This window comes from Puntigrus tetrazona, chromosome 22 (assembly GCF_018831695.1).
Source record: "Puntigrus tetrazona isolate hp1 chromosome 22, ASM1883169v1, whole genome shotgun sequence".
Taxonomy (NCBI): Eukaryota; Metazoa; Chordata; class Actinopteri; order Cypriniformes; family Cyprinidae; genus Puntigrus; species Puntigrus tetrazona.
Genome location: NC_056720.1, coordinates 14,856,650 through 14,884,615, shown reverse-complemented (window position 1 = coordinate 14,884,615; position 27,966 = coordinate 14,856,650). Strand labels below are relative to the sequence as shown.

The 27,966-nt window shown below is 35.6% G+C and overlaps 1 protein-coding gene across 1 annotated transcript; it reads right to left on the bottom strand.

Moving 5' to 3' along the window:
* Nucleotides 1–36: 36 nt before the first annotated feature.
* Nucleotides 37–27,008, bottom strand: tasora (transcription activation suppressor a). Its single transcript, XM_043223076.1, is given in 23 exon segments — nt 37–1,304; nt 4,340–4,495; nt 6,063–6,241; nt 6,361–6,469; nt 7,406–7,565; nt 7,680–7,802; nt 9,702–10,708; nt 12,531–12,657; nt 13,760–14,136; nt 14,540–15,118; nt 16,379–16,456; nt 16,555–16,627; nt 16,699–16,805; nt 17,783–17,886; nt 18,872–18,977; nt 19,239–19,270; nt 20,171–20,304; nt 20,420–20,551; nt 20,638–20,729; nt 21,276–21,348; nt 21,504–21,596; nt 22,949–23,094; nt 26,648–27,008. Coding segments are annotated over 23 exon segments (5,175 nt in total). The 5' UTR covers nt 26,850–27,008; the 3' UTR covers nt 37–318.
* Nucleotides 27,009–27,966: the final 958 nt, after the last annotated feature.

Sequence of the window (27,966 nt, the reverse complement as noted above, 5' to 3'; positions counted from 1 at the left end):
TTACTTCTGAATCAGCAATACAGACACACTCTAGACTAGTTTGAAAGTAGTTTAATGTATATTATCAGCTTTATAAAAATAATATTAAAATCAAGGCCTTAAGCTTCTTCACAAAAGGTGGACAATTAACCAACATTATGAGCCCGACCAACATGCAAAAGCAAAATACAAATATAATGCTCTTCAAAAATATGAAACAAATCACTTTTTTAATTCACTCTTGGTGAAAAACCTAAAAAATTTTGATTTCTCTTCTACTATACAAAAGTGGAACTGAGATGAGTTTCTGAAAACTATGTACATGTGTCGCCTGCTGGATCACCAGCCACCGAATCCTCCTCTATTGGGATGATGTGTGTTGCCCTTGAAGGCAGGGTTTCCTTGCCAAGTCTGGAGAAATGGAGACTGGTGGATCTGGTGCATATCCATGCCATAGTGCGCCCCCCAGAGGCCCGGAGCCGAGCCCTGAGCGAAACCTCTGCTCCAGGACATCTGCATGCTAGGATTGGGTAGGAACCTTCTGAAGACTGGAGCTCCCACAACTCCGAGGCTGTTCAGAAGTGGATGTCCAAGTCCAACAGCAGCATTGTGAGAGATGAACCTAGGGCCCGCCACGAAGTTCTGCAGCGCTGGATAAAAACCCTGTGTAGAGCTGCCAGCTCTGGGACTATTGTTCCTGCATTTGACCGCTGCTTCAGAGGAACCAACACGGTTCACTGCAGCTTTATCTGTGATCCTGCTTTCATTGGACGTCTGTTCAGCATTAGTCATGTCCATAGAGCTTGTGCTGGATGGCTCCCAAGCTTTGGAAACATTCAGTATACTGCTGGTGCTCTCAGTTGCTGTGTCTCCATACTGGACCAGTTCATGACTGGCTTTGACTGGAGAAGAAGATTCAGCCATCAATTCAATTTTGACTGGAATTTCAGGCTGAGTATTGGACATACTGTGGTTTTCAGAGGAACACAGAGGATAGGAACTGGACAGATCGCTGTGGCTCAGGAAGCTCTGGTGAGGGTCGACTCCAAAAGATGTCTGCAGTGTTTCACTGGCTTTTGGCTTGGAAAGCATCCTGGAAGCCTTGAAATGAGAGATAGCTTCACTGAGAGCCACAAAGTCTAATGGATTTGGCGTCTCACTGGTGGTTGTGATCACAGGAATTGGATTGGCTTGGTCCTGGAGAGAGGGTTTAGAGACCGGGCGTTGTTCCGGGGCAACATGGGGCGTCTCCAGTGAGACAGAGACCAGGACAGGGTTATTTGGGGAATCCAGGTCCAAGTCCAAGGACATGCTATCGTCTCTCACTACAGGGACAAGAGAAAGGTTTACAGCCATCAACAATCGCAGCTTCAGAAGAATTCAATGCATAGCAGTTACCCAATAAACAGAATTCAATCTGTAATTTGAAGAGATGTACAACAATATCCATCATAGCATTATCATTACAGTTGAGTAGTAATGATCAAGTAGAGTAGTTAGATTTTAATGTCAGTGACAAATTTTCAAGAGATTTTGAGGTTCTATTTTTCAAGCTGCTTTATTTTTTTTTTTCTTTTAACAAGGGAAAACATTTTCAAGAGTCAAAGATTGTCAAGTGGTATAACAATTTTTGCTGAAATGACAATGAAAATGGCTACTTGCATGTTGGTGGACAAAAAAATATTCAGATTCAGAATTATTGCTCATTTAAAAAAAAAAAAATGTTGCCTTTAATTACAATGTCAATAACTAAGCCCAACAAAATAAATTTATTCATTTTAAATTTCAATATAGAAGAGCTGCATTCAAGTTACTGTACTATCCTAAGCATCAGTTCTGTTTAAAGTTATTTATTTTCATGAACCATGAAATACATACAGAAAATGTCATGAAATAATGAAGAGATAAAGTTAGGATTGACCAAAATCCATTTATTGGAAAAAAAATTATATATAAACAGTTTTTTTCCCTAATCAGATACAAAAAGTCTTACTGATGTCAGTTTACATTAATGGTTTTGAGGGTTATTTCTGTTGTGATGTAATAGTTAAAAAGTTATGGTTCTAAACAACCTTTTCTGCATTTACAGATGAAAACCTTTTTTTACTTTTGTGATTTTACGAAGTCTGTTAACTTTAACATCTAATTTGAAACTTCAAACAACAGTCTATTACACCTGCAAAGGTTACAAACCCACACACACATACAGGGTCCAAAATAAACACTCGCCAAGTGCCAAAAGCAGGTAGCAATTGGCGTTTGACAAGAAAAAGAAATTGTTCTCACACCTGGCTCATTTTGAGTATTTTTTAACTTAAACATTTTCTCTTTTAGTTTGGTTCATTAATGCAGTGTTTGAGTTACCTTTAAAAGTAATGCATTACAATACTGCATTACAGAAATGCAACAGAGTAATGCATGACATTTAATGTTGTCAAGCGATTAATCATGATTAATCACATCCAAAAATAAGTTTTTTGTTTACATAATGTGTGTACTGTGTATGTATATTATTTCAGAAAAATATGTTGTGTATTATATACATTACAAATTACATTAATATATTAGTGCTGTCAAAATTGTGATTTATCACAATATGTGCATGCGTAGTGTTTATTATGTATATATAAATACAGTATATATTGACATATCTACATTTGTATCTTCATATATTATATATATATATATATATATATATATATATATATATATATATATATATATATATATATATATATATATATATATATATATATATATATATATATATATATGCTGTTCATATTTATGGAAACAAAATCTTATTTTGGATGTGATTATGGATGCGATATCAATGAGTTTGAAGCAACAAAAATACATTCAGTAATTATTTTGTATTTACATGTATGTATATTTATGCACAATAAATATACAAAGTACACACATATACATTATGTAAAACAAAAATGAAAAAAAACCAAAACTTTATTTTGAATGCGATTAATTTTTTCACAGTTACTTTTTGTCACCAGGGCTGGGCTTGCTTGTTTTTGGTAACTGTAAAGGCTTTCACACAGTGCCTCTGCACCTGTCTCAATTTCAACACGGGAACAGAAGATCTGTCAATGAATAAATGGGGGAAAAAAGTATCAGATTTTTTTTATTTTTTACTTTGTTACCAGCATTACCTAAATTACACTTTCTTTTAAGGTACATACATGTACTTACTGTTATTATAATAACAATTAAACACGCATAATTGCATGCAAGTAACCCTATGCCAACCCCTAATCCTAACCATAAAGTACATGTAGGTAATCAAAGTGACCCAGTACTTAAAGTATAATTACACTGTAACAAGGTCACCTGGGCCACTAAAATAGGCACTGCTAGAATGCAGTCTTGAGATATATACACAAGTAAAATGTCACTTATCAGCTATGTGCAGAATCCCTAGACATAAATAGCTACACTCTGACCAATCGTATTTTCAGAAACATTTTGGAATGCTTTTAATTGTTGCTTTATAAAAGTGAACCAAACCATTGGAAAAAGTACCACATTATACCAGAAAGTGTTTGTTTCAGAACTAAGAGGTCTGAAAACGAGTGCAATTCAAATTAAATTTATTTTCTCATTTCTGCATCAGTTTAGCAACACAAATATTTCTAGGTATCTAGACACCTTAAAAAAAAACAAAACAAAAAAACTCCACATGGCGACTCTGACATTACCTACCAATATGTGTACATTAATACATACATATTGGGTATAGGAAATGTTTTCACATTGTCGTGAAAGGTGCTGTTGCCTCATCTTGTTTTTTTTCTTTTTAAATCAGTGTTTATTCTCATTATTATTAAATGATAAAAAAAATTGGTACAAATATTTAAAAAGACGCTGTGCTTATTTTGGACCCTGGCTACAGCCGAGATTCCACGGTTATTTTCAGAGGTGAATGTTCACAAAAGACCTGTTGATCCCAAAGGTAAACAGTGTTTCATCCATGTCCGTCCACCTACGAGATGAAAAGGCTTTACAAAGCACAGCATGAACTGTTCTGTTGCTTTTACAGTGTCCTCTGTCCCCAGCCTTGTTGTTACCATGGCATAATGCCGCTGCGTGTTTGAAACCCTTCAGTACTCTTTTACCAAGCACCATTTAGTCCTGTTATTTTCTATTTTGATTGTTCAGCAGTTCATGGACATTGCATACTTTTCTTTGCATTTTAGCTGGCCTCTCCTCAGCGGTGAGTGATAAAGATTGCTCAGGCCGGTGCTGGCAGCAGATCGACTGGCAAACTCATTCACAGTGAGACTAGTCTCATTCAAGACTTGTAGTTTGGGATGCTGTCAGGCGGTTAAACCACAGAATCACTTACATGACACTGGAGCGGGAGTGCCGCAAATCTCTGCCGAAGGAGCGATGTCCACATTTCCTCCAGCCGCTAAACTGCTTACTATAAACTTAATGTCATCAACATTGGCAATGACGATGCCACTGCTGGAGTAGTGAGGAAACATCTCAAACTGGCAGCCTGGATGGGATTTAAACAAACATTACCATAACATAAGCCTTTGCACAAAAAATACCCAAGAAATTATTATGAAAAAACACACAGATATATGTAGACAATTAAATATGCAAATATACATGGTTTCCAGTGTGGATGGAAATTGGAAAATCCAGTCATATAAACGGAATTTACTGTGTAAAAATAGGTCAGTATACTTTATATATACCATTTTGATTTATTTTTCTTTTCTGGTTTAATATTTACAGAGTCTGTTGTCTCAAAACATGAACACACAAACATGATCTCTAGAACTGCTCTGAAAGTCACTTCATGAGCATTTGACCATTTCTTGTGAGAAAAGCTATTGTTATACAACATTTCTGGAACAAATAAAATAAAATAATTCATTTTATTTTCTGAAATATACAAATTTAAGATGCTTTTGATTATTCATATTTTAAGTGAAGCCATTCAAATGGAATTAAGACAAATAAAGGAAAATGGAATTTTGTAAAAAATTCCAAGATTTTAATTAATTAAACATGTTTTTTATGAATAGAACTTAATTTAACAATTAAAACGGTCTAGAAAAATAAAAAGGAATTTTGGGAAAATATAAAACAGATTTCGTAAGGCCCTACATAAACTGCCTAGTCTCTGATTTCTAGAACAGAATTTGAACTCTGCAGTTTCAAACACAGAGCCTTTTTAGTCACTTTTTATCCTGTATTTAGATAGAGATGCAAAGCTTTTGTTAAAATTTTTACCTTATTTGTTCTTCTAAAGATTTATGCGACTTCCTCAACTTAACGTTTTCTCGTTTCTGTTCACTTACTCCGCATTAAAGCTGATTTTATAAAGAGAGAGGGACTCTAGGTTTCTTGTATGCCTCACTATCTATTGTTTTGATGATTTTTACCCATTTCAAACAAATATTATGATAACGTCATATATGCTTTGGTATCACAATGTTTGTTTGCTATGTGATTTCAAAGTACTTAAAATGAAACTGATGTAGAGATTAAACCAATGTACCTCTTTTGCTCATTTTTTTTTCTTGGAGTAATTTCATGAAGCTAAATGTTAACAAGATGACGTGGGACTGAAAGTGTTAAAACCACAGCCTAAGACTGACAAAGGCTACAATGACGATGGGGAAAAGTGTGAGATGACGACAGCGGAAGGATATCCGGCTGCAAATTGCAGATAAAAAAATACCTGCAATGGAAATTTTGTAAAAGTCCCATAAATCATATTTTTCAGGCAATTAAAAATTTTGTATATTTCGCTAAACTGCAATGGGAACAGATTTTTTTCACTTATATATGTGTGTGTGTGTGTGTGTTTGTGTAAACCAAGCTATATCCGTCAACATTAATTATCGCAAGAGGAAAAAAATTATATTTTAATTGCATGACATCAGTTAAGAGTCATTTCACAATCTTTTTTTCTTTTTTTGACATTTACAAAATATTGTTTTTCGCAAATAATGGAAACCACCGTGACCTACTACGCAAATGTTGCAGCGAGATGTAAGCAACATATCAAATATGAAGTACATTAGTGTCATTATATTGTTTAAGAGCACCTGTCAGAAATATCATGTGTCGTTGTTTGATGAATCTCGCCTGCAGATCCACTAGACAATCAAGGTCAGGCGCTTGACGGGATGGAGTGTCACACTCATGGTACGACAGGATTTCAATGATATGTCGCTTTTCATATTCATTAAGAATCTCGAACAGTTTCAAGGCATCAGGTTTGAGCCTGGAAACAAACAAACAAACAGTTCTTACACTGCAATAAATCATGAAGAAAACTATTTCACCTAGATTCCACTCTATTTCACCACTTGCTTGTGAAGTTTGAAGGGTTTGCTGTCAGACCTGCTGTGCTCTCGGAGTTTCTTGTGTGATTTGAAGTGCACCCTCCATCTCCAGGGGCTCTGAGGAGAGTTGAGCTGCTCAAGGTGCTCAAGGATATCTTGAAGTTTCTCTAAGAAACAGAAAAATGCTTTGCTGAAATGATTGTTAAATTACTGCGGGCCGATATGACCTAAAATAAAAAAACTAATTTAACTAAACATTTTACCACGATTACAGTTACTGAATTATTATTTCATATTTTTTTGTTTTTTGTTCACTGACAAGGTTGGAGAACAAACCCAAGGTTTCCCCAACCAACAAACACAACAATATTTTTTTCATTATGATAAAAATCTGAAGTAGAAAGTAAATATATGTTTGCCTGGTGCCAAATACACAGTAACAGTAGTTAGGGGCAAAAAAAAAAATTGATTGAAACTAATTGAATAGCCATGCTCTAAACAATTAAGGGTCAGATGATCAAAGTGAAATTTTAAAGGGGCCAAGGGTGGATGGCCATCCTAACCTCTTTCTGAAAAGCCTATAAAAAAGCCAAGTTTTAAGTAGATTTATCCACTTACGTGTCTCAGATGAATGCAAAAGCACTCTTCTTCATGGAAAACCCCAACCCACCCCCCCCCTTTCATATTTTCAAGACAAGCCATTATCAAAATTAATTAGATTTCTTCTATATGCCATAAACTCCTGAGCTTTCATCCTCCACTCACAAAATTCACCTGATATGTTTGATATGTAGCCTTTGCTATAATAAATGCCGGTTTTTAATGTGGATGCATGGTGCTGCTTGTAATACTCCTCTTAAATGCGCTGTTTTTTCCGCCGTCCATATACTTTTCATGATAGCCACCCTTTTTAACTTTTACTGTTGTACAGTCTGACATTAATAACAACTGAGATCCCACAGTCTGAGAAGTACAATCCTAAAGACCTTAAAAACATTAGAAAGTCATTCTTCTGAGTCGCAAAGCATTCAGTCAATCTCACGAATGGTGTTGCATGGATTTATTGTGGCAGGCTCAGTGAAAGCCTGTAGAGATGGACGTACCTGCTGTGATGGCGGCTGGGTTCAGGACGTGCTCGTCTGACACGATAAAGCCTCCAGAGTGAAAGAGCTCATTGTAGGTGTGGTTTTGAATGTCACCCAGGTTGTCTACACCAGCAAAGCTCACAGATGAATGCTTCTTCAAGGAAACTAGAGAAGGTATCTACGAGTAGGAAACACAACATCTAGTGCTTTCCAGCTTTTCAAACCCATTGCAAAACTGAAAAGGAATCTACATTCCTTTTAGTAATATATGTGCTGCAGAGCTCTGACTTACCTTGTGAACCTGTGCAGCAATGTCCATATTCTGAATGATGACCAGCAGTTTGTCTTGACAGCTGCTTTTTTCAAGAAAACCATGTGGGTTACACTCTAAATCCCCCAACTTCTTTAAATATTCCTGTTTCGAACAATGAAACAGTATGGGGTTAGTATGTTTTCAGATCTTTAGATGACAAATAGCATTTATATGCTTCTCAATTTATGTAGCACTTGTTAGTAAGTTACGCATGCACTAAAGATCTATATTGAAACTTCAAGTCAGTGAAACATCTCTGCCTAGTTGTCCATAATTACATCTGCTACTATTATCTGACCTTAAGTAAAAAGCACTTGATACAGGTTTACACATGCTCTGAATTTCAAATGCTGTGGGAATATATATATATATATCTATCTGTGTGCATATCTGCTGGGAATCCAATGCTTTCGGGAATCCCATGGGTCATGAATGGGAAAGAAAAATCACTATTATTCATATGATTGGAACAGGACAGGAAAAAATGTTAGCGGGAGTGGACGGGACCATGAATCGCAATAACTGGTGCATTCGACTTGAAGTGGAGCTTAAGCGACTGATAATTGTATAACATCAAAGTACCATGAGAGCAATTATAAGGAGCATGTGGAACCATCAGCTGTCAAACGAATCATGATACTTTGATGTCATAAACCTAACGGTTGCTGCAGCCTTCAAGCCGAACACATCTTTTGATACTCAACTTTATTTATATAAAATGTATTTTTGTGTATAAACTATATGATTTAAATTAGAACTCTCCTCATGCTTTGCTTTGGTATGGTTTGTTAAGTGGATGACATGCTCCACACACCCATAACAGTTGGTGGCGGTAATGCTCCAACATGGTATGAGAGAAAAAGGCAGCATCCCCATGCACTTTGTAGTTGCGAAAATCTTCACGAAAGTTGCGAAAATAATCTGTGCTTCAACGACAGCTGTCGTAAATTATAATATTTTTTAATTAAATGGACACTTGGTTATATGAAAATGAATATTTGGTAATCTAATGTACCTGTAGGTTTACATGGATGATTTGCATAAAATGTGATTTTTAGTGACTTTTTTTTTATTGAACTAAAAGTACCACCGACAGCCAATTAATTTTACTTCTGACAAAATTATGGCAGTGTCAAAAGGTTTTGTGCATAATTCTGAAGTGTGACATCTACGAAGAACATCAAACTTTCTTCATATTTCAGGACAAGCAATTATTAAAATTTATTAGATTTCTTCCATGTGCCATAAACTCCTGCGCTTTCAGGAATTACTGACAGCAGGAATATTAGACTGCTGTCACTTTAAGACTGGATCAAATATACTGTTACATATGTGCTTTTTTAGCTGTCTACGTTCACTTAAGACCTAAATGGCTTCATTTAAGAGGATGTGTATTTAACCAGTCAAGGCCAATAAAAGCAATAAAAATATTCACACACTATGAGCAGCAGAATCATAAGTACGGTCAACACGGTCAGAAACAGTTCTGCATATACATTTTCATGACCACGGCACACCAAACCTTGACATAAGCGCATAAATGTGCTAAAGATGATAGTCCAAAATCTCTCAAATTTCTACCAGCTAATCGTGTCTACTGAACAGAGTTCAATCAAACACTTCACTGTGATTTTTTTATTTAATATTTTTAACATTTGTTCTAAATATTACATGTTGAAAACTTTTAAATCAGAGTTTTTTGGCAATTGAATCAGAGCCCTTTCAATCCCTGCATAATTCGTTTAGCCTCACTTTGTATTTCATATTGCTTTAGGTAGAATAAGGTCATGTAGAATAAGACATTAATATCCGCTTAATTACTACTAATAAATAGCTAACATTCTAGTAATATGCATGTTAATAAGCAACTAGTTAGAAGACCCTAAAATTTACCATATTCACATGTAAATCTCTTTTTAATGTGCATGTTCATCTAAAAGTGATTGGGCTGTATAACTATGGATTTGGACTGACAGAGCCACTGCACCACCACACACATACCTTAATTTCCCAGCAGACATCGCTCTCCTCCTCTTCCGTGGAGTGGATGTAGAAGTAGACAATGTTTTTCTGAACTCCTCTGATGATCTCCACAAGGTTACTGATCACCTCGGGCTGCAGCTGATCAATGATACTGCTGATAGCAGAATGAGAGTGTCCCATTGAGCCGTCTTCAGCTAGCACCGCCGGATGACTCTCCACAGCTCCAGTAGTCTCTGCAACTGAACTACCATTCATCTCATCAGTGAAGTTCACATCCTGCATCTTCTGGGTCACCGAGTCCTGTTGTAATGGCCAGATCTGCTGGGGTGTCTGCTTGAGATTAGAGTCGAGCAAATCTAAGTGATGATGATGCTGCATCATTGACTCAGGTAGGGCACTAGAAGGGGAACATGGTGTAAGAGACGGTTCAAAGGTGTTGCTGGAAGCACATGGATTAAAGCTGGAGGATGTATCAGGGACATTTGAAGGAACTTCTGCAACAGATGAGGAGGAAGTCACATCTTCTTGAGCTCCGGGCTATCGCCTGACATGCTGAGGGTTAATGAACATCATTAGGCTGTCGTGAAAAGAGCTGATGTAGTTACTGACAGGAAACGGAGTGTTGTAGTTTGAAACGTAACTGGAAAGTGGCACAGCTGGAGTCTGGAGCAGTTCTCGTGAGCCCTGAGTGCTGGAGCAAGAAACATAATAAATCCGTTTGGCTCTCAAGAGCTGCTCAACCTCGCTGGAGAAATCAGAGATGAGCTCATCGACAATGTGGTCAAAACCGCTACCATCTGCAGGACACTCTGTGGCAACAGCCGGAGCTACAGGCTCTCCGTCTTCAACCTCTGCTGCCATCTGCACATCCAGATCCATTGCAGTGTTACTGCTGTCTGGCTGGTGGGGAGGGGACAGGTCCTTTATGTCAGGTGTGTCATGTGTGGACACGGTTGGGCTCTGAACAAAGCGTGGATCTTCAGGATAGTCCATCTGTCGCTGGGAATATCTCTCCGTTTTCAGACCTAAGCAAGCAATTGGGAAAATCTACATTCTTTAAAGTATTTCGTATTTTTATGAACTAGTGCTGTTAAACAATTGTGATTAATCACATTCAAAATACAAAATAAAAATTTATGTTCACATTATGTTTACCATCATTATGTTTAACATCATTTTTCGGATTGTTTAAATCATTACTGAAAAGTTTACTTTAAGGATTTCTATACCTCAGTAGAAACTACTAGCTTAACTACTCAAGTCAGCAATACAACAAGACCAATTCCACAAATTACAAACATAGATGAACAGACTACAACACCAAATTATAGGCTATATAATGACAGTAACAATAGTATTCAGGTGCAGATATGTAATAATTAAGTGTAAAACAACAAAATAAAAAGGAAAAAAGAGATTAGTCTATCATTTGTAGTCGAGTTATAGTCAAATAGCTTGTGCAAAGTGCTGAATCTTTTATAATATATGATATTTTACCAAATAACAGAAAAAAGAAAACCGAGTACCGGCAGTTTTTTCTTTTTTTTAATTAATTCATTTATTAACTTAAATTAATTGAAATAGTGATTCATTCGTTTACATTTGTATACAGTGCATTAACTAATTTTAATAAACAACTTTTTTATTTTAATAATGCATTAGTTGCCTTAATGTCAAAATTAATAAATTGTTGAAATTAATAAATGATACAGAAGTATTGTTCATTTGTATTTCATGATAACCACTCTAGTTAATGTTAATTAAATGAACCTTATTGTTAAGTGTTGCCACAATACCAACTACCAATAGGAGGTTTCCAGCTGACAGCAAAAAGTTATTTTGCCTATGTCACATTATGAGGTAAATCTAGCCCCCTACATGATACAGATTTTTGTTGCCAAACTGGTTTGAAACAATTGTTAAATAAACAATTAACCTGAACTTTTATGCCTGTCTATCAGCTTGACTGACAACTATGATTGATCATTGAGAGAGCATATGCTAGTTCAATATAAAAATTAATGATTAAAAAACTACTTTTTCCATCTTACTGTACCATATTCAATTTCTTTCTATATAAATTACAAACATATATGAATAACATATACGTATCATGTATGAAAGCATATTTTTATATATAAATATAAACAGTGCACACACATTATATAAAGAAAAACTTTGTGTAAAACACAGTTTTGCATGCATTGCATTACATATATGAACAGATTGCTGTGATAGACGGTGTTGGCGGTGATACATGCCTAATTTTTTATTTGTTTTGCTAATAAATATTATATGTACCTTATACGAGGGAAATCTCAAACTAAAAGCAAACAACTGCTTGTTGCCGAAAGTAAAACACGCATTGCGCTTACTGGCTATTTAAAAATTTCCTCACTGTCACAACCCTAAAACAGATACATAAGAGAATACTTAACCCCACTCATCAATACAACTCTGATTTCCAGAGGTCACAAATGAAGACTCCCTCCAATTTTCTCTCAAATATGTCAATGCACCTTGCAAATTGAAAAATTCTCTGACAGTCTTTCAGCATTTTATTAGGTAAAAACTTGCACAAATATTAGATTAGTGCAGATCACATTTACTATTAACTAAATTTTTCCTCAAACTCTTCATTGAATGCTTATTTATAATAAGGTAGTTTTTGTAGTAGTCATGTTTAGTTATTGGGCAAGGTTAAGGGATATGGTCATGCAGAATAAGGCATGAACATGTGCTTTATAAACGCAAAATACGAGTAAAACTTTATAAAAGTAAATACGCAAGCTAATAACAAAAAAATAAAAATGCCACTGTTCTTCGCATCATATTAAGTGAGTTTACCTGTGATGGGAATCAGCACCCATGGAATGGTCTTTTCCCCGAGCAGGTTCACGCCACGCTGCTGTCCTCCAGAATCTGAACATGGGCTAAATGCTTCTAAACTACTCAAACTACCAGCAGTCTCCTCCTGAAATGGCAAAACATTGTCAAAACCACCACTCTTTCAACCAAATGACTGAATAAATAAATAAAAATAAACAACAATTTTGGCTAAATGCAAAAACTGGCAACTGTCATTTAAGTAAAGAGCATAAATAATATGCAGTAATACATTTACAAACAAGGCAGAATTTGAAAAAGTTTGAAACTAAAAGACGATGCTATGCGACTGTATTGGATACGACAGTACTGTCGAAACAAGTGTAAGCATTTTCATAACGCAAACGTTTTGTCCATTAGCGATGGTTTAATATGTATTGAGTTAATTATGCATTTTTGACCTAAATCACAGCAGTTGTGAAGGATGTAGGCTGGCAAACATACACCACAAACTATTAGCCAATCATAGCATTGGGTATTTACTTCTAAATCTACAATCCATCATGCCTATTCAAACAGAGCATTGAACAAAATTATTTAAAGCTAAATTAAATAAATCAATCTTTTTTTTTGTCTTCAGGAAAAAGGCAGAATTTTTTGACGCACTTTTAAATATAGTGAACAAAGCCATATGAAAGAGTGCACTTCATAAATCTTCCCTGAAGCCAAAACTTAAACAAAAATATTTATTCATGCATCTTGTGACCAAACATTACTGCAGTCAACAGCTAAATTTGCTAAACTAGTTTTAAAATTGTTCTGTTCAACACTCAAACTTGGTATATAATGCAAAATTGAGACATTTTTGAAGCTTGACCGACTCAGGTCTCTGTAAACTATCACACAGGTTTGGAATGACAACAGCATGTAAATGTTTAGGTAATGCTTAATATTTGGGCTGTCCCCGACCAAATATTTTTTTAATTGTTGTTTTTATCAGTTTTTTTTTTTTTTTTTTTTTAAATCAAATTTTAATATTAAAAAAAAGAAAAAAAACTGAAAAAAAGAAAACTGACTAAATATTTGAAAAGTAATTAACACTGTTCTTTTTAACTTTTTTATTCTTCAAAGAATCCTGAATAGAGTGTCACAAAAATTTTCATCGACTAAGCCTCTTCTGGTTATCTAGGGGCAGCCCTACTAAAACATGTGACATGTGAATGTGGAGTAGTTTAAGCACACTGATCTACCTCCAGACAGTCGCTCCTCTCAGGCTCGTCCTCCACAAACCTCTTCCTGAGGTCGATGTCACGGTCGGTAGGAAGGCCAAGTCTTGACATGCTGTCAAACAGAGCGGAGTCAGAGATGTCTGTGGTGTCTGTCGTTTCGGTGTCTTCAGGTGACTCTGCGGCACCTCTGGTCATGGTGTCTATCATTCTTAAGACCTCTAGCGCCCCCTGCTTCTTGTCTCTGCGCAGGTCCGTGTCGAGGCTGGTCTTTCCAAAGCAGTCCAGGATCTCCATGATCTTCAGCACTCCCTGAGTCTTGTTCTTTCTAAGGTCTGTGTCCTGAAGACCGACACTGCTCAGAAGATTAGCCAGGGAAGGAGTGGACTGTCTGTCATCTGCTAATGAAGAGAGGACATTAAATTAATGACTGACAGCTGTTACAGAATTCAAACTGCTGCTGTCAGCATTAATCAAATTTATAATATAAATGCACAATCAAATGCAAGGTTTGTGTTTACAGTGGCATTCGGGATGTGATGACAATGTAGGCGTTTTAATTTGAATGCTTTTTTTTAATTTTTTTTTTAGCTTATCCAGTCGAACCTACTAGATGTGGATGCTTGTGGAGACTTGATGCAAAATAATGTGAAAGATGTGAAAAAAAAAAAAAAAGGGTTGTCAGAATAAATAACCAGTGAGTTAATCCTTCGGACAACAATGTGTAATAAATAGAAGAAACAGAAATCGAGATTGCATTTAAAACACGATTTATGGAGCGTTCCTAAATTTCGTTCTCCTCACCTTCTCTTAAGTCTGCACTGGTCTGATTCCTCTGGCGTTTTGAGCTTCCCTCATGAGCGTCAAGATTCACCTTCCTCTTTAGCGAGCAGACATCATCTGCCGTCTCTGGATCTACCTCCTTTCCTTTCACATTCTTCTTGTTGAGCTGGATGAGCTTCAGCAGCTCCTGGACTTTTCCTGGGTCGTTATGAGGAGCTGCTCTCTCCGTCTGACCCTGAAGCTCCTCCACTTTTTTCTTCACGCTCTCCAGGAGCATGGTAAACACAGTTGGCTTGTAGAGGTAGGGCCGCAGGAAACTCTCCCAGTTGGTCTTCTGCCGGGGTGCGGGAAACAACTTCTCCTTGGCATCCAGTTTGGGGTCATAATCAATGCGGGAGCGTTGCAGGAGTTTGCCCTCACGGAGGTTCGTGAGGTAGTCATAAACCTGCTGCTCAACGGCGGCACTGAGGTCAGTAGGAGGTTCACCGCGAGCCTTGTTCAGAGCACAGTGTAGAGCTGAGACGAACCAGTCGTGCTGTGGCATGATAGCACTGTGGTGCTCTGACGAAACTGGTATGCAGCTCTCAGAAGGGTTCGATGCTTTACCAGAACAAAGACGGTTTAAATTACTACATCACAGAATTAAGATCAAACAAGATCTGAAACACACTCTATGCAAATATGAAAACACCTACACTTCTACAAAGGTTTGTACACTTCTACAAAGGCTGATTCTGGACACTCCTTGTTACAGTGTAATTATACATCTAAGAGCTTAGTAATATGAATTAACTACATGTATTTACTATATGGTAAGGGTTAAAATGAGAAAAGGATTTTTGCAAGTAATTGTAAACTGTTACTGTAATAAGTACATGTAACGTGTATCCAGGTGACGTAAAGCTGCTGTATGTAGGACTGACACAAAATGGTTGAACTAGGTATTGCAGTCCAAATTCAAAATATTAGGAGACGTTTTGTTTTTTACCCTGCCCATCCTACTCAAACTTGACGCACAAGCATGTTGCTGGATTCCTGCTCAGACCCCTTTCGTCCATGACTGAAATGAAATATTCTCCGTTTTCCGTTAACTGACAACCCGTGGTTCAGAAACACAATTGGATAAACTGGCGGTGGACAGGTTTCACAAACCAAAACAGAGGCCAACAATCCAGACCGGATCGCATATTTTCAGAGCATTGTTTTTTTTAGATTAAGCATCTAGCATGTTTCTTAAATATCTGCAAGCATACTATGGTATTTTTATGCTTTAGTAGACTCAAAATCCTATATACAGCACCTTTAAAATAAAGTGTTACCAATAAATGTGATTGTAGTCTGTTACAGTTACTGAGAAAAATGTGTAATTAAGTTACAGTTACTTCAGGAATCTTAAAGATTAAAAAGGGGGTTACATCTGAATATTATTATACATACACAGATTTTAAAAAGTATAATGTATTAAAATTCCATGCATTACAATACACATTGTGAATCCATTTAAAATGCATTATACTTTATCAAAGTGTTATTGTTAATTGTTTTTCCACTTACAATTAAGTTTATATTAATTTATTTTAATAGCACTATTGCTTACAGAAAAAAGTATAACCAAGTTAATTTGTGAATTAATGTGAATATTCTTTGGTATTAAGACTTCAAATCTTATTAAGATTAGTAAGTGTATTGACTTTTGGCACTGCTACAATTTGGCTAGTTTGAAGAGAACCTCAGCAAGTTAGCAAAATTAATTAAACTTTGTGTTTATGAATATTTACATGAACAATAACATCTGTTTAATAGCACAGACATTTGAAAGCGAAACAATCGCTTGCATCGTGCATCTCTCCAAATACTTACCTCTCTTCAACCAGTCACGCTTCTCTCTGTAAATAAAAAGTGCTTGTATAGAGGACATTTTCCAAGCACCTCGTCGATCTGTAAAGCCAAAAGAAAGTTAATTTCATTCAAATATTTTAAAGATCAGTTTTTATGTTTTTTTTTTACAAAAGCATTTCATTATCATTACATCATACCACTTGAGTTGGCCATTTGACTGGCAGAAAGCAAGAAGAGGAAGCCTCTGTCCCTCACCATATTGACCAACACCTACAGTGACGAGACAACAATCAGCTCAATTACAAACAGCTGCAAAAAAATTAATCAGAACCGTTGCTTACCAGACCCTCCACCTCCAGTTTCTGCAGCAATGTAGTCAGGCTCTTTGGAGAAGTTTTGTCTTTCTCCACCACGTCAAACAGACTGCAGAACATGCCACTTTTAGACACTACAATAACAAAGCAGATCTTTAATTTATATCACATCATTTTTTCTCTATAAGCACAGCCAATGCAGCACTAACATCCCTACATTAATATGCAAAATAACAATAAAAGAAAGAAAACAAACATGCATAGCAAAACATACTATACTTTGGAATTTCCTGGAATACTTGTCGACAGATATAAGTACAAACAAACAGGAGATCTCATTCTCCATCTTTTATAGTTTGCAATATAAAACGTTTATTAGACAAATCAAAGACTTGTTTATTCAAAAATTAATGTGATCAATAGTAAATGAAAATGCTGAAACACTTCTTAAACCTGAAATTATTTCTGTAAGACCAGCGCTCAAAAGCTGTATATCCATCTGCCTCATGACTGATCTCTCTGCAAAACTGAAGTGTATAAGCAGTAATTATTTTTAAAAGAATTTAAAAGATTAAAAAGAGGAATTAGAGAGAATAAATTGATATTGCATTTGCTATTGTGTAAATAATATGTAATCAATAAAAAAGTAACTTGTCTGATTACTAGTAATACATTTTTGGAATCTGATTACATAAAACAGATTACGTGTACTAAGTAGAGTCCTCTGCAGAATCTAACTCTGCTGCAGTTTAGATTCACTGCTTCACTGGTCTAGCCAAAGGAGAAATACACTTTTTTTTTTTTTTTACTTCATTAGTATAGGATATAGGATAATGAATGAGAGATGGGGGGCACGATTGGATAAGTTCATCAAGGATTTGAACTTGGGACGCCCATAGAGCAGTGAACCTGTATGAATGATAATCAAAGAGTAAACTAATGAACTCAAATGAAGAATTGGAGCTGTGTGTCTGCAATCAGACCCTGTATTCCCATTTCAAAATAAAAGATTACACTCAACAGGCAAATATTGGATATATCTGTTGACTACTTCTTCAGCTCTGTGAAGCAATTAAGGCATAGGCTGTTAAATGTTAAAAAGTGTTCAAACCTTCATGGCTGCCCGTGTAGAGGCTCCAGGAAAAGAGGGAAGATGGGATCTTCTCTTTGACTTGCTGCAGGCTCATGACTTTACCTATTTCAATCTTCTCTGGCCTGTAACAACAACAGCCATCGTTCAACATCACAGCGATTCACACACGGGGTTGGCCAATATGATAATATTTTCATATATCGGCAATGTCAACAAATAAGGTAACAAGCAATTATCAACATTATCAGTAAGAAACAATTAATTACATCCTTAGTAAGTTGCAAAAAAAAACTCTAGACTCCCCATAATATAAAAGCTAAACTTTTTGTAAAGTGCAACTCTGTTTTCATACTTCATGAGCAGTGAAGTAATTTATTTTTACTAATTTTAATGTTCACAATTTAGAGTGAATACTACACTTTTTACTGCAGAGGAAACAGAAGCTGCATTTGAAGTTGCATGAGATGTATTTACACGGACTGTTTTAATGAAGCTAAGGTGCCACAAATGAATTTACACCACAGAATTTCAAAATGCAAAAATTATTTTATAAGATTCATGTTTTAAATACTTTTGAACATTTTGTGGGAAAACATAAATAAAATCACTGTGGCAAGTGAATCACTGACAAACTTGATTTGTTAAAAAGGTGGATTAATTCACCAGAGATGCAAAACACTTCTGCTTTAAACTTTAGTTACAATATTGTATTAACTTAACATCTTAACTCACAATTAAGAACTTCCACACTGACGATATAGTGCTTTAAGGGTAGTGTGCCAAAAAAGATTGCCATGTTTCGGTCTGAAGCAGCCACGTGCAAAGATCAATTATAATAAGATGAGAGAGTTTCGAAGCATGCAGAACCAACTGCTCACTATAGCTCTCACAGTGCTTTGATGTCACACAGCAATTGGTCTGCGCAGTGTTGTTACAGATCGAACACACCTCAACGCAAATAGTTTGCTGTTATATGGGTAGATTATGAAATTGTATATTGTGATTTTTCAAGGCGATTATGAAAGATATTTTTGACATATTACCCAGCTCCAGATTTCACATGTCCAGTGTCAATTAACATACACACGGTGACTGCGGTTGACTCACAGTTTGTAGGGCAGGAAAGGTTGAGAGTGCGATCGAAGGCTGGCCTGGTACACATCTTTCCCTCCATTTACAAAATGCCCTCTCCATACTGTGTAACAGCGTCTACCTATCACAACAACAAAAGGAAACAAACTAAATCCTGTCATTATTTATTTGACCTCATGTCATCCCAAACAAGCAATCTGTTATTTTACTAAAGATGAAATTAATATTTTTTTTCAATGAAATAATATTTTATTGTGATAGTGACTTCAAGTGTTACTTGCAAATATGAATACTTTTTAAAATACCCTTTTTTTCCTTTTTGAGGCTTGCCAGACAATATAAAGAACAACAATACACTGTTTTACTAAAAAAGGATGCCCACCTTTGCTCGTCCCTGATGGCTCACTGTTGGACCTGATAAACAACACAAGACAATTTTAAAAATGAATCATGAAAAATTCCTTTTACACACATTCAATGAAATTATAATAGCGTCTCTTTAGCATAATTTACTTCAAATATACTTGCAAAACGAAAACAAGTACAAGGCTTACTTCCAACTAAGGCTAAAATTATTAGTTGACATTAAATAGTTGAATGATTGTTAAATAGTCAATATTATATATATATATATATATATATATATATATATATATATATATATATATATATATATATATATACACACACACACACACACACAATAATTATGTAAGAAAACTTTTTTTTTTGGATACGATTTATCAATTGACAGCACCACTTTACAGAACTAAACATGAACAACAGGAATTTTATGACTTTATTCATGATGTTAAGCTGAATAATGCTTCATTTAATTACTTTTTGTTTTTAAATAAAATGTCATCTCATTTTTTGCGCCAAATATTTTAATTTGTATAAATTAATTGCATAATTGTAATTACATGATATGATTTCCAAAAGCGAAGCTGATTTAAAAAAAATAAATAAATTGTATTTGTTAAAATACATATTAAAAAAATAAAATCACTAATTGCAAAAACTGAATAAATCAAAATCTACTGATGAACCAGTAAAATAATCGTGGATCAGTCAATCAACTGTTCTAATGATTAATAAATTATCAAGGCAAGGCAAGGCAAGGCAAGTTTATTTATATAGCACATTTCATACACAATGGTAATTCAAAGTGATTCAAAATTCAATCAAAATAATTGTTGTAAAGCGAAAAATATATACGAGGTCAGTGCATAATAAAGTTCATAATGTTTAAGGCTCTTGGAAAGGAACTGTCCTTAAATCTCCTAACACTGAGAGTAAAAGAAAGCCAGATACCTGAGAGGAGGCAGTGGTTTAGAGGCCACTACTGAAGCCTCTTTGCCTTTGAAGTAAAAAGAGACCACTGCATACGGACACACGTGTCTTGGCCTGGACGAAACCTCAAAATCCACATACTCGTAGAAGTATTGCTGTGAACAAAGCAGCCATCTTACAGTAAATACATGTAATCACAAAAATTTGAGCCATTTTTTTTTTTTATTTCTACAGGAGTTATTGTACTCAGGTTTATTTGAATGACTTTACCTGAGTGTATTCGAATGACCTGTATGACTGCAAGGACGTCACTCTGGTTGAGTTCTTGGAGAAATGGCTGTCAAATTTAGGTGTAGGATCCATACTTTTGGACATCGAGTCATGTACACTTTTCACTTTACCCTGGTGGACAAAAGATTGGACATTTCTCAAACTCAACTACACTAATGTTTCATTTGACTACAATGCCATTGAAGCTGCTGCTGTACCTTTATAACTTTAAATATGATGATGTTTCCTGTAAATCCAGGCTCAATGGGGCTGATTTGAAGTAAATCAGAAAACTGACACAGATAAACACCTGAAACATCAACATAATCATTACTAAAAGCATGCACTACAGATGCCAAAATTTACACTACACTGATTTCTTGCAGAACATGAAACAGCTCTCCATTTCACATAGTCCAAAAATGTCATAGTCACATGTGTTTCCCTCCTGCTCTTAGCAGTTCATTACCAATCTTTATGCTCTTGATTTCTTTCCATTGGTGACACACCCACATTCAGTCCACTCTTTAAAAAAATACTCCTAATGAAACTCAAACATTAAGAGCTGTTTTGTGTGTGTGTGTGTGTGTGTGTGTGCGTCCGTGCGTGTATGTGTATATATAAAAACAATAATGTGCAGCAAAATAAATCTCTGTGAGCATTTTTATGTATTAGAATAATGCTTGATTTATTAGTGAGGAATATCAGGAATTTATGGTTTATCAGGCAACCCAATTAACTTAACAACACACATATAATAATAATGCACGTTAAGAACTTTTGACACTGGTGTAAACAAGTGTAGCTTGCATTTCATTCCGTGTTAGGAAGTCTAGATGTGTGAAGGTTATTTCACCTTTAGATGGATTCCCCAACATACTCATCCAGCTGCTGCCAACAGACAGTCCTCTTTCACACACCACCGAGACCTGCAACCAGCACACAACACACACAAATACAAGAGAGAAACCACATTAGAAAGTGACCAAAGAATGACAAATGGTCATCTGTTTAGCTGAACGTCACTGTGTGATACTCTGAATGCAATGAACTAATGAACGGCTGAACAAAGAAAGTTGTTTACCTTTTGAGTATCACAAAGCAGGAAACAGAAAGTCTCAGACAGCTCTTTCTCTGTGCGCCCATCCTGCTTGAGCTCTCTTCGCTTCTCCATGAACTGCATATTCAAAACATCACAATATTACTTTTGTACTTGACGCACAAAGATCAATCTCAGATTTCCAGACAAAGCAGATGAGTATTATTGTTAAAAAAATGTTCTCATAACCACAGACATACGATTAAATTCATACTTAAATCTCAGTTGACCACATAAAAATAATTACTCAGAAGGACTGAAGAATGAGATTACTTGGATTTGTGCCAAGTTTGTGCTTGGAATGGGAACAAAATGATATAAATGATGATAATGTTTGATCACATCACATCATTCTTCGGCATAATTACTTTTCACTTATTCCTTTTTTTAATAAAATCAATTAATTAGAGATTATTTTGATTTAAAAAAAATAATGAAATCCATATAATAAAGAAAACTGAATTTGGTAAAAAAAATAAAATAAATAATGGATCAGGATGGTACCAACACTGCCTAAAAAAAATTTATTATTAATAATTATTCATTTTTAAACAGTAGTGGTAGTAGTAGTCTAATCGTATACATTATTCTAAATAATAGTAATATATTTCTGGCACAATATCTAAACCAAACTTTTATTTTGACGGGTTGCTGTGAATACCTTACCATTTCTGCGTGTATATGATATGATACTGGTTTTACGCAAATGAAATGGTAAAATGGTTGTGAAATTACTTTCAGAGCAGATCTGCAGATGTTGTTTATGTATTAATGTCCTCACTGAGAAGGCAGATGCTAAATTCATGGCCAGCGCCACATGCTTCAGTATATGTAGTTAACAAAACTGCACATATCATTCATCCAAACAGAGACTCGCAGAACATGCAGGATTAATATTGAATTGATTTTTGTGGCTCAATATTTCCAGATATTAGTCCATATAGCAAACTCTGCATCACGGAAATAATGAACCGTGTTGACCAGGTACTCAAAAAATACTGTTAATGTAATGCAATGATGTTTTAATTTTTTTAGTACCGACTTGATACCGAAGTACCGGGTCTTTTGATACCACTAAAAACAAAGATCATTTTCCACCACAACGCTTCTAAATATGTACATAATAAAACAAGTTAAAAAGTTATTTTTTAAGCAATGACAGGGCAACTGATAATCTTAACTACTGGCTTAAAATACTGTTACTGCTCAGTGGCAATTCCTGTCCCTTGATAAGACTGAACAGAAAAAAATAAACACTGAACAGGCAGATAAGTATGTCTACTATCATTCATCCACATTGATATTCCTTCATACAGGTATTCAAACTCATAATGATGCCTCAATACATTTTGCAGCCATTTGAACAATTCAATTTACATTTGCAGTCCACAAACAGTAAAATGCACCGTAGGAGAAGAGTCACCACTCACATCTTTCTCCAGCGGTTCACTGTGGACAAGGCGAGGTTTGGAGTACACAAACATCCCCATGGAAGAGGAATCTTTGTAGCTGGAGGTGAGGATCTGCAGAATGTCGGAAAACTCTCTAGAGTCCGTAGACACAGACTGAAACAGAGCTGTGAATGGAGAACAAAACTGTCAGAAAACAATTACGACATCGGTCAAAAAGAATTCCACTAAATACATAAAAACACACATTGATTATACAATGCTCTCTATAATAACTGAATGCATCTATGTTATATATGTTTTCAAATTACATATCTTTAATGATATAATCACTAGTTTGTGAGGAAAATATGATTATGACATTGTGTAAGAATGAAATAATTTCTATACGTGACAGCTGCAGAAGAAAAATGACATCTTATGTAGACTGTACCAGGATCAGTTTGATAAGTTGCACAAGACATCAGTGCATAAGATGGGGTGATGTGTTTAAACCAATTTCATTGGTCAGATAGGGATTTTTGCACATTTTTTCAGCACATTCCTGTTTTTATAGATTTAGAACTGATGTCTAGATGTAACCATCAAGTTTCATATTAATTTGATTATTTTATATTAAAAACACACATTATATAATCTGTCCAATGTTGTCTTGTAAATGCATAAAATGCTACAGAAGCAAATATGGTGCGAAAACAGTTTTTATAAATTCTATAATACATACTGTGTGTTTGTGTGTATTTATATATACATAATAAATCACGATTAATTGTTTGACAGCACATTTTAACAACGTATACATTCAACAAACAAAATATACAAACATACATACAAACAAAAAAAAACAACAACTGCTTATGTTAAAGCTGAAGTTAAGACACCAAATTTACAAAGAAAAACAAAATCAGTGATGGCACCTTATTGTAAAGTGTTACTTTTTAACATTAATGTAGTAACACGAACAATGAACATTAAATCTTTTACACCGTTTACTAACCTTTGTTAGACAGTCATTCATTGTAAGTTCATGTTCGCTTACAGTGTATTAACTAATGTTAACAAGCACTGTGTTAACTCCTGATTTTAATAAGGAGTCGAATTGTAAAATGCTGCCCATTTTGTTTTGCATCATCAAATCATTATTTTGCTATTTTTCCACTGTAAAGCTGCTTTAACACAATCAGTATTATATAAAGTGCTATATAAATAAAGGTGAGCTTACTCATCTGAACACAGTAACTATTTCACAATTGTATGCTACTATTCCCCTGGCAGTTACCGCTCTCACAAAAAAAATAAAAAAATACTATCTGGAGGTTTAAAATATACATGTAACATTTAACATTGATTAAACAAAACTGACATCAAAGGTTATGCATTGCCAATTTAGCAGCACAAAAACATAACTGTTACTGACAAAAATATTACAATTTACAAACACACAGAAAATCATTAGAAATCATTTTTCAATAGCATACCCCCTAATTGAGCTACTGATAACTAAATCGTGTTATTTACTTAAGAAAAGTAGGATATCAGTTGTTAAAATATTTTAAAATATGCTTGTGGATACTATCACCACTGTGCTACTGAAATAAAGGGGAATAAAACACTACATTGTACCTTGTATTATATAAACCCTGCATCAATTAGTACATTTTTGAAATAAATAAATAAATATAACCCTAACCCCCATGTTCTGACAAGCATACGTATTCATGCAGGTGCTTATCATTAGTAGCTTATGTTAACAAAACAGCAAGATGGGAAACAAATCATAGATATTACTTCTTACTGAAGCAGTTTTGGAGCTTATAATGGATGCATGTCTTAGGTTTTTAGATAAGGCTGCTACATGAACCATTGCTAAAATCTAATTTCCTGATCGGTGCAATAACTATTATTGACAATCATCAAGCGCCTCATCTCATTTGTGAGGAGGAGCATAATAATGTCTGTCACAATCATTCGTTTTCAAATAGGATGCAAGTTGATCTGTAGAATTTTAAAGCAAGAATTCAGTGGGTTCAGCTGAGTTGCTTCTGAAAGATGCAGATACACCCACAAACTCCCTTCAAATTCTCAGTGATCCCCATGCTAATGAACGACTGGAAACTGGCTAGTAAAAGACAAAAATTTGAAAGACTATACCTTTACACCGATGATACACTGGGCAATGTTTTGAGCAACACTGCTGGACAGCTTTGTAACATTGTGCCATTAATGGGCAACCAGGTGAGATACGGGGCCCACATGTGATCTAAAATATCCAGATAGAAATTTGTTACCAAGCAAAGTTGCTCAGAAAGGTTTCCCTGTGTATCATTACCCTTTGTGTCAAAGTCACCATGAAATCAAATTATTGTTATTTTCTAGAATGGTGGATTGTTTACTATAAATTTGCACACATTGCTAAAAAGCCTTTTAAGGCTAATCTCAGGTAAACTTTTAACAAATATATGGAACCATACTTCCCCAGACAATTGATTACAATAAGAATTGCAAACACTGAATGTTGCATTACAATAAAATTATGCCAAAAATAAATATGCAATAATTTTGCAGTGACTTTCTAAAAATAACCTCTTTAAATATGTTGATTGTAACTGAAATCTGCACATTTTAGATGTTGTTTCTCTACTAGCATAAAACAACATGAAACATATCGATGTACCGTTACACATTGTAGTGTGTATTATGATTGAAATATGTTGAGAACATATACAAAATTGTATAGTTACTAAAAACATTTGAGTATTTATTAACTTATTATATATATATATATATATATATATATATATATATATATATATATATATATATATATATATATATACTTTGACATGACATACAGTCTAAAGGTTATATATAATACAGTATATATGTGTGTTTCGGATTAATTATTTAGTGTTCATGCAGAAGTACTTAAAAGTAAATGGACCTGCTGATCACAAATCGCACCATTTAGATGGCTCACAATAATTGATTCTTACACTCTTTAAATGACTCCTGACTGTTTGAATAAAGCCTTGTTTTAAAAGATTCTGCAAATGCATGAATGGAAGTTTAGAGTGTTTAAATAGAATATTCAGCCATTTGAATGGAACCTTTGGAAAGTTTAACAAAAATTAGTTATAAACGTGATATTTGAATTGAAGCTCTAAATGACAGAATACAAACTTGAATGTTCTATAAACTTATCAAAGAAACTGGTAAGTCCTTGGCTGTTTGAGGTATACATATTTAATTACTCATAATAATACACGCTTTGCTGAAAAAATAATAATTATCTATATCTTTTTATGTTTAAAGGTCTATGAATAAAACGAATAAAACGTAGTGTTCCCCACTGTACACCCAGGTGACATTCGGGTGTGGCAGATCAACCTGTAACCTGAGGGAGGGTACACACACACACACACACACACACACACACACACACACACACACACACACACACATGTACATAAACGTATAGATACAGATTTGATAGCAACTCATGTATATGGTGTGTTGCACCGGATCTCCATTTATACTGTCACGAATTACTGTGCTACCCATCTAGAGAGCGTTACTGGGAATCACAGACGCGAACAACACGCTCCCGTGATGCACACTACCGTTTTCTAGGTTTAGAGCTCGCTAGAATTTCACACACAGACTGAGTATCTTCAGTCCGAGGCTTAAGGGAAAGACAGACAAAGAAAGCGGGTCGTGCACCTCTCTTTTCTCTGCTCTTCCGGGGGATGTGAAAGTTGAGCCTCGGCTGCTCCTCGGCGGGTTTCGCGGCCCATGAGACGCTTTTGACCCGTTTCTCTTCATCGGGTCCGTCCAGACATCCATACTCTTCCTCCGTGGCGCCATTTTGGCTCCATGAAGGCGCAGCAGGGCTGTCGCAGGTTTTGCCACCTCGGTGCTCCATCGCTGCTTCACTTAGAAGCGGCAGACATGAGCAGCCGCGGAAAGCTGCAGGCAGCGCGGGGTTTGTGTGTGAACTCGCCTCGCACCGCACATAAACACATACACATGGGTATGCCCACTCATTCCCGCAGAGTGTGCGCAAGTGTGAGTGAGAGCGGATAGCCGCAGCGCCGCCCAGCGGCTCCAGTAACACACACAGACACAGACAGACGGCGCCCGCGGTAATCAATGCTCAACTGTACACGATCTCTTAGCTCGTCCTCAACAAGTGATAACGACCTTCAAACACACAGTACAGGTGCATCTCAATAAATTAGAATGTCATGGAAAAATGCATTCATTTCAGTAATTCAACTCAGATTGTGAAACTTGGGTATTAAATAAAATGCAAGTATTTGGTTATTTTAATTGTGATGATTTTTGGATCACATTTAACAAAAACCCACCAATTCATTATCTCAACAAATTAGAATATGGTGATATGCCAATCAGCTAAACAACTCAAAACACCTGCGAAGGTTTTCAGAGCCTTCAAAATTGTCCCTCAGTTTGGTTCACTAGGCTACACAATCATGGGGAAGACTACTGATCTGATAGTTGTCCAGAAGACAATCATTGACACCCTTCACATAGAGGGTAAGTCACAAACATTCATTGCCAAAGCAGCTGGTTGTTCACAGTGTGCTGCATTCAAGCATGTTAACAAAAAGTTGAGTGGAAGGTTGAGTGCAGCCTTATGTGGATAGTCAAGCAAAATCGATTCAAGAATTTGAGTGAAATTCACAAGGAATTGGCTGGGGTCAAGGCATCAAGAGCCACCAGGAATTTGGTTACAGTTGTCGTATTCCTCTTGTTAAGCCACTCCTGAACCACAAACAGCATCAATGACCATGGTGTTGGTGTGCTTGACTGCACAGCAAACTCACCAGACCTGAACCCCATAAATAATCTGTGGGTTATTGTCAAGAGGAAAAAGAAAAACAAAAGACCAAAAAATACAGATGAGCTGAAAGCCACTGTCAAAGAAACTTGGGCTTCCATACCACCTCAGCAGTGCCACAAACTGATCACCTCCATGCCACGCTGAATTGAGGCAGTAATTAAAGCAAAGGAGTCCC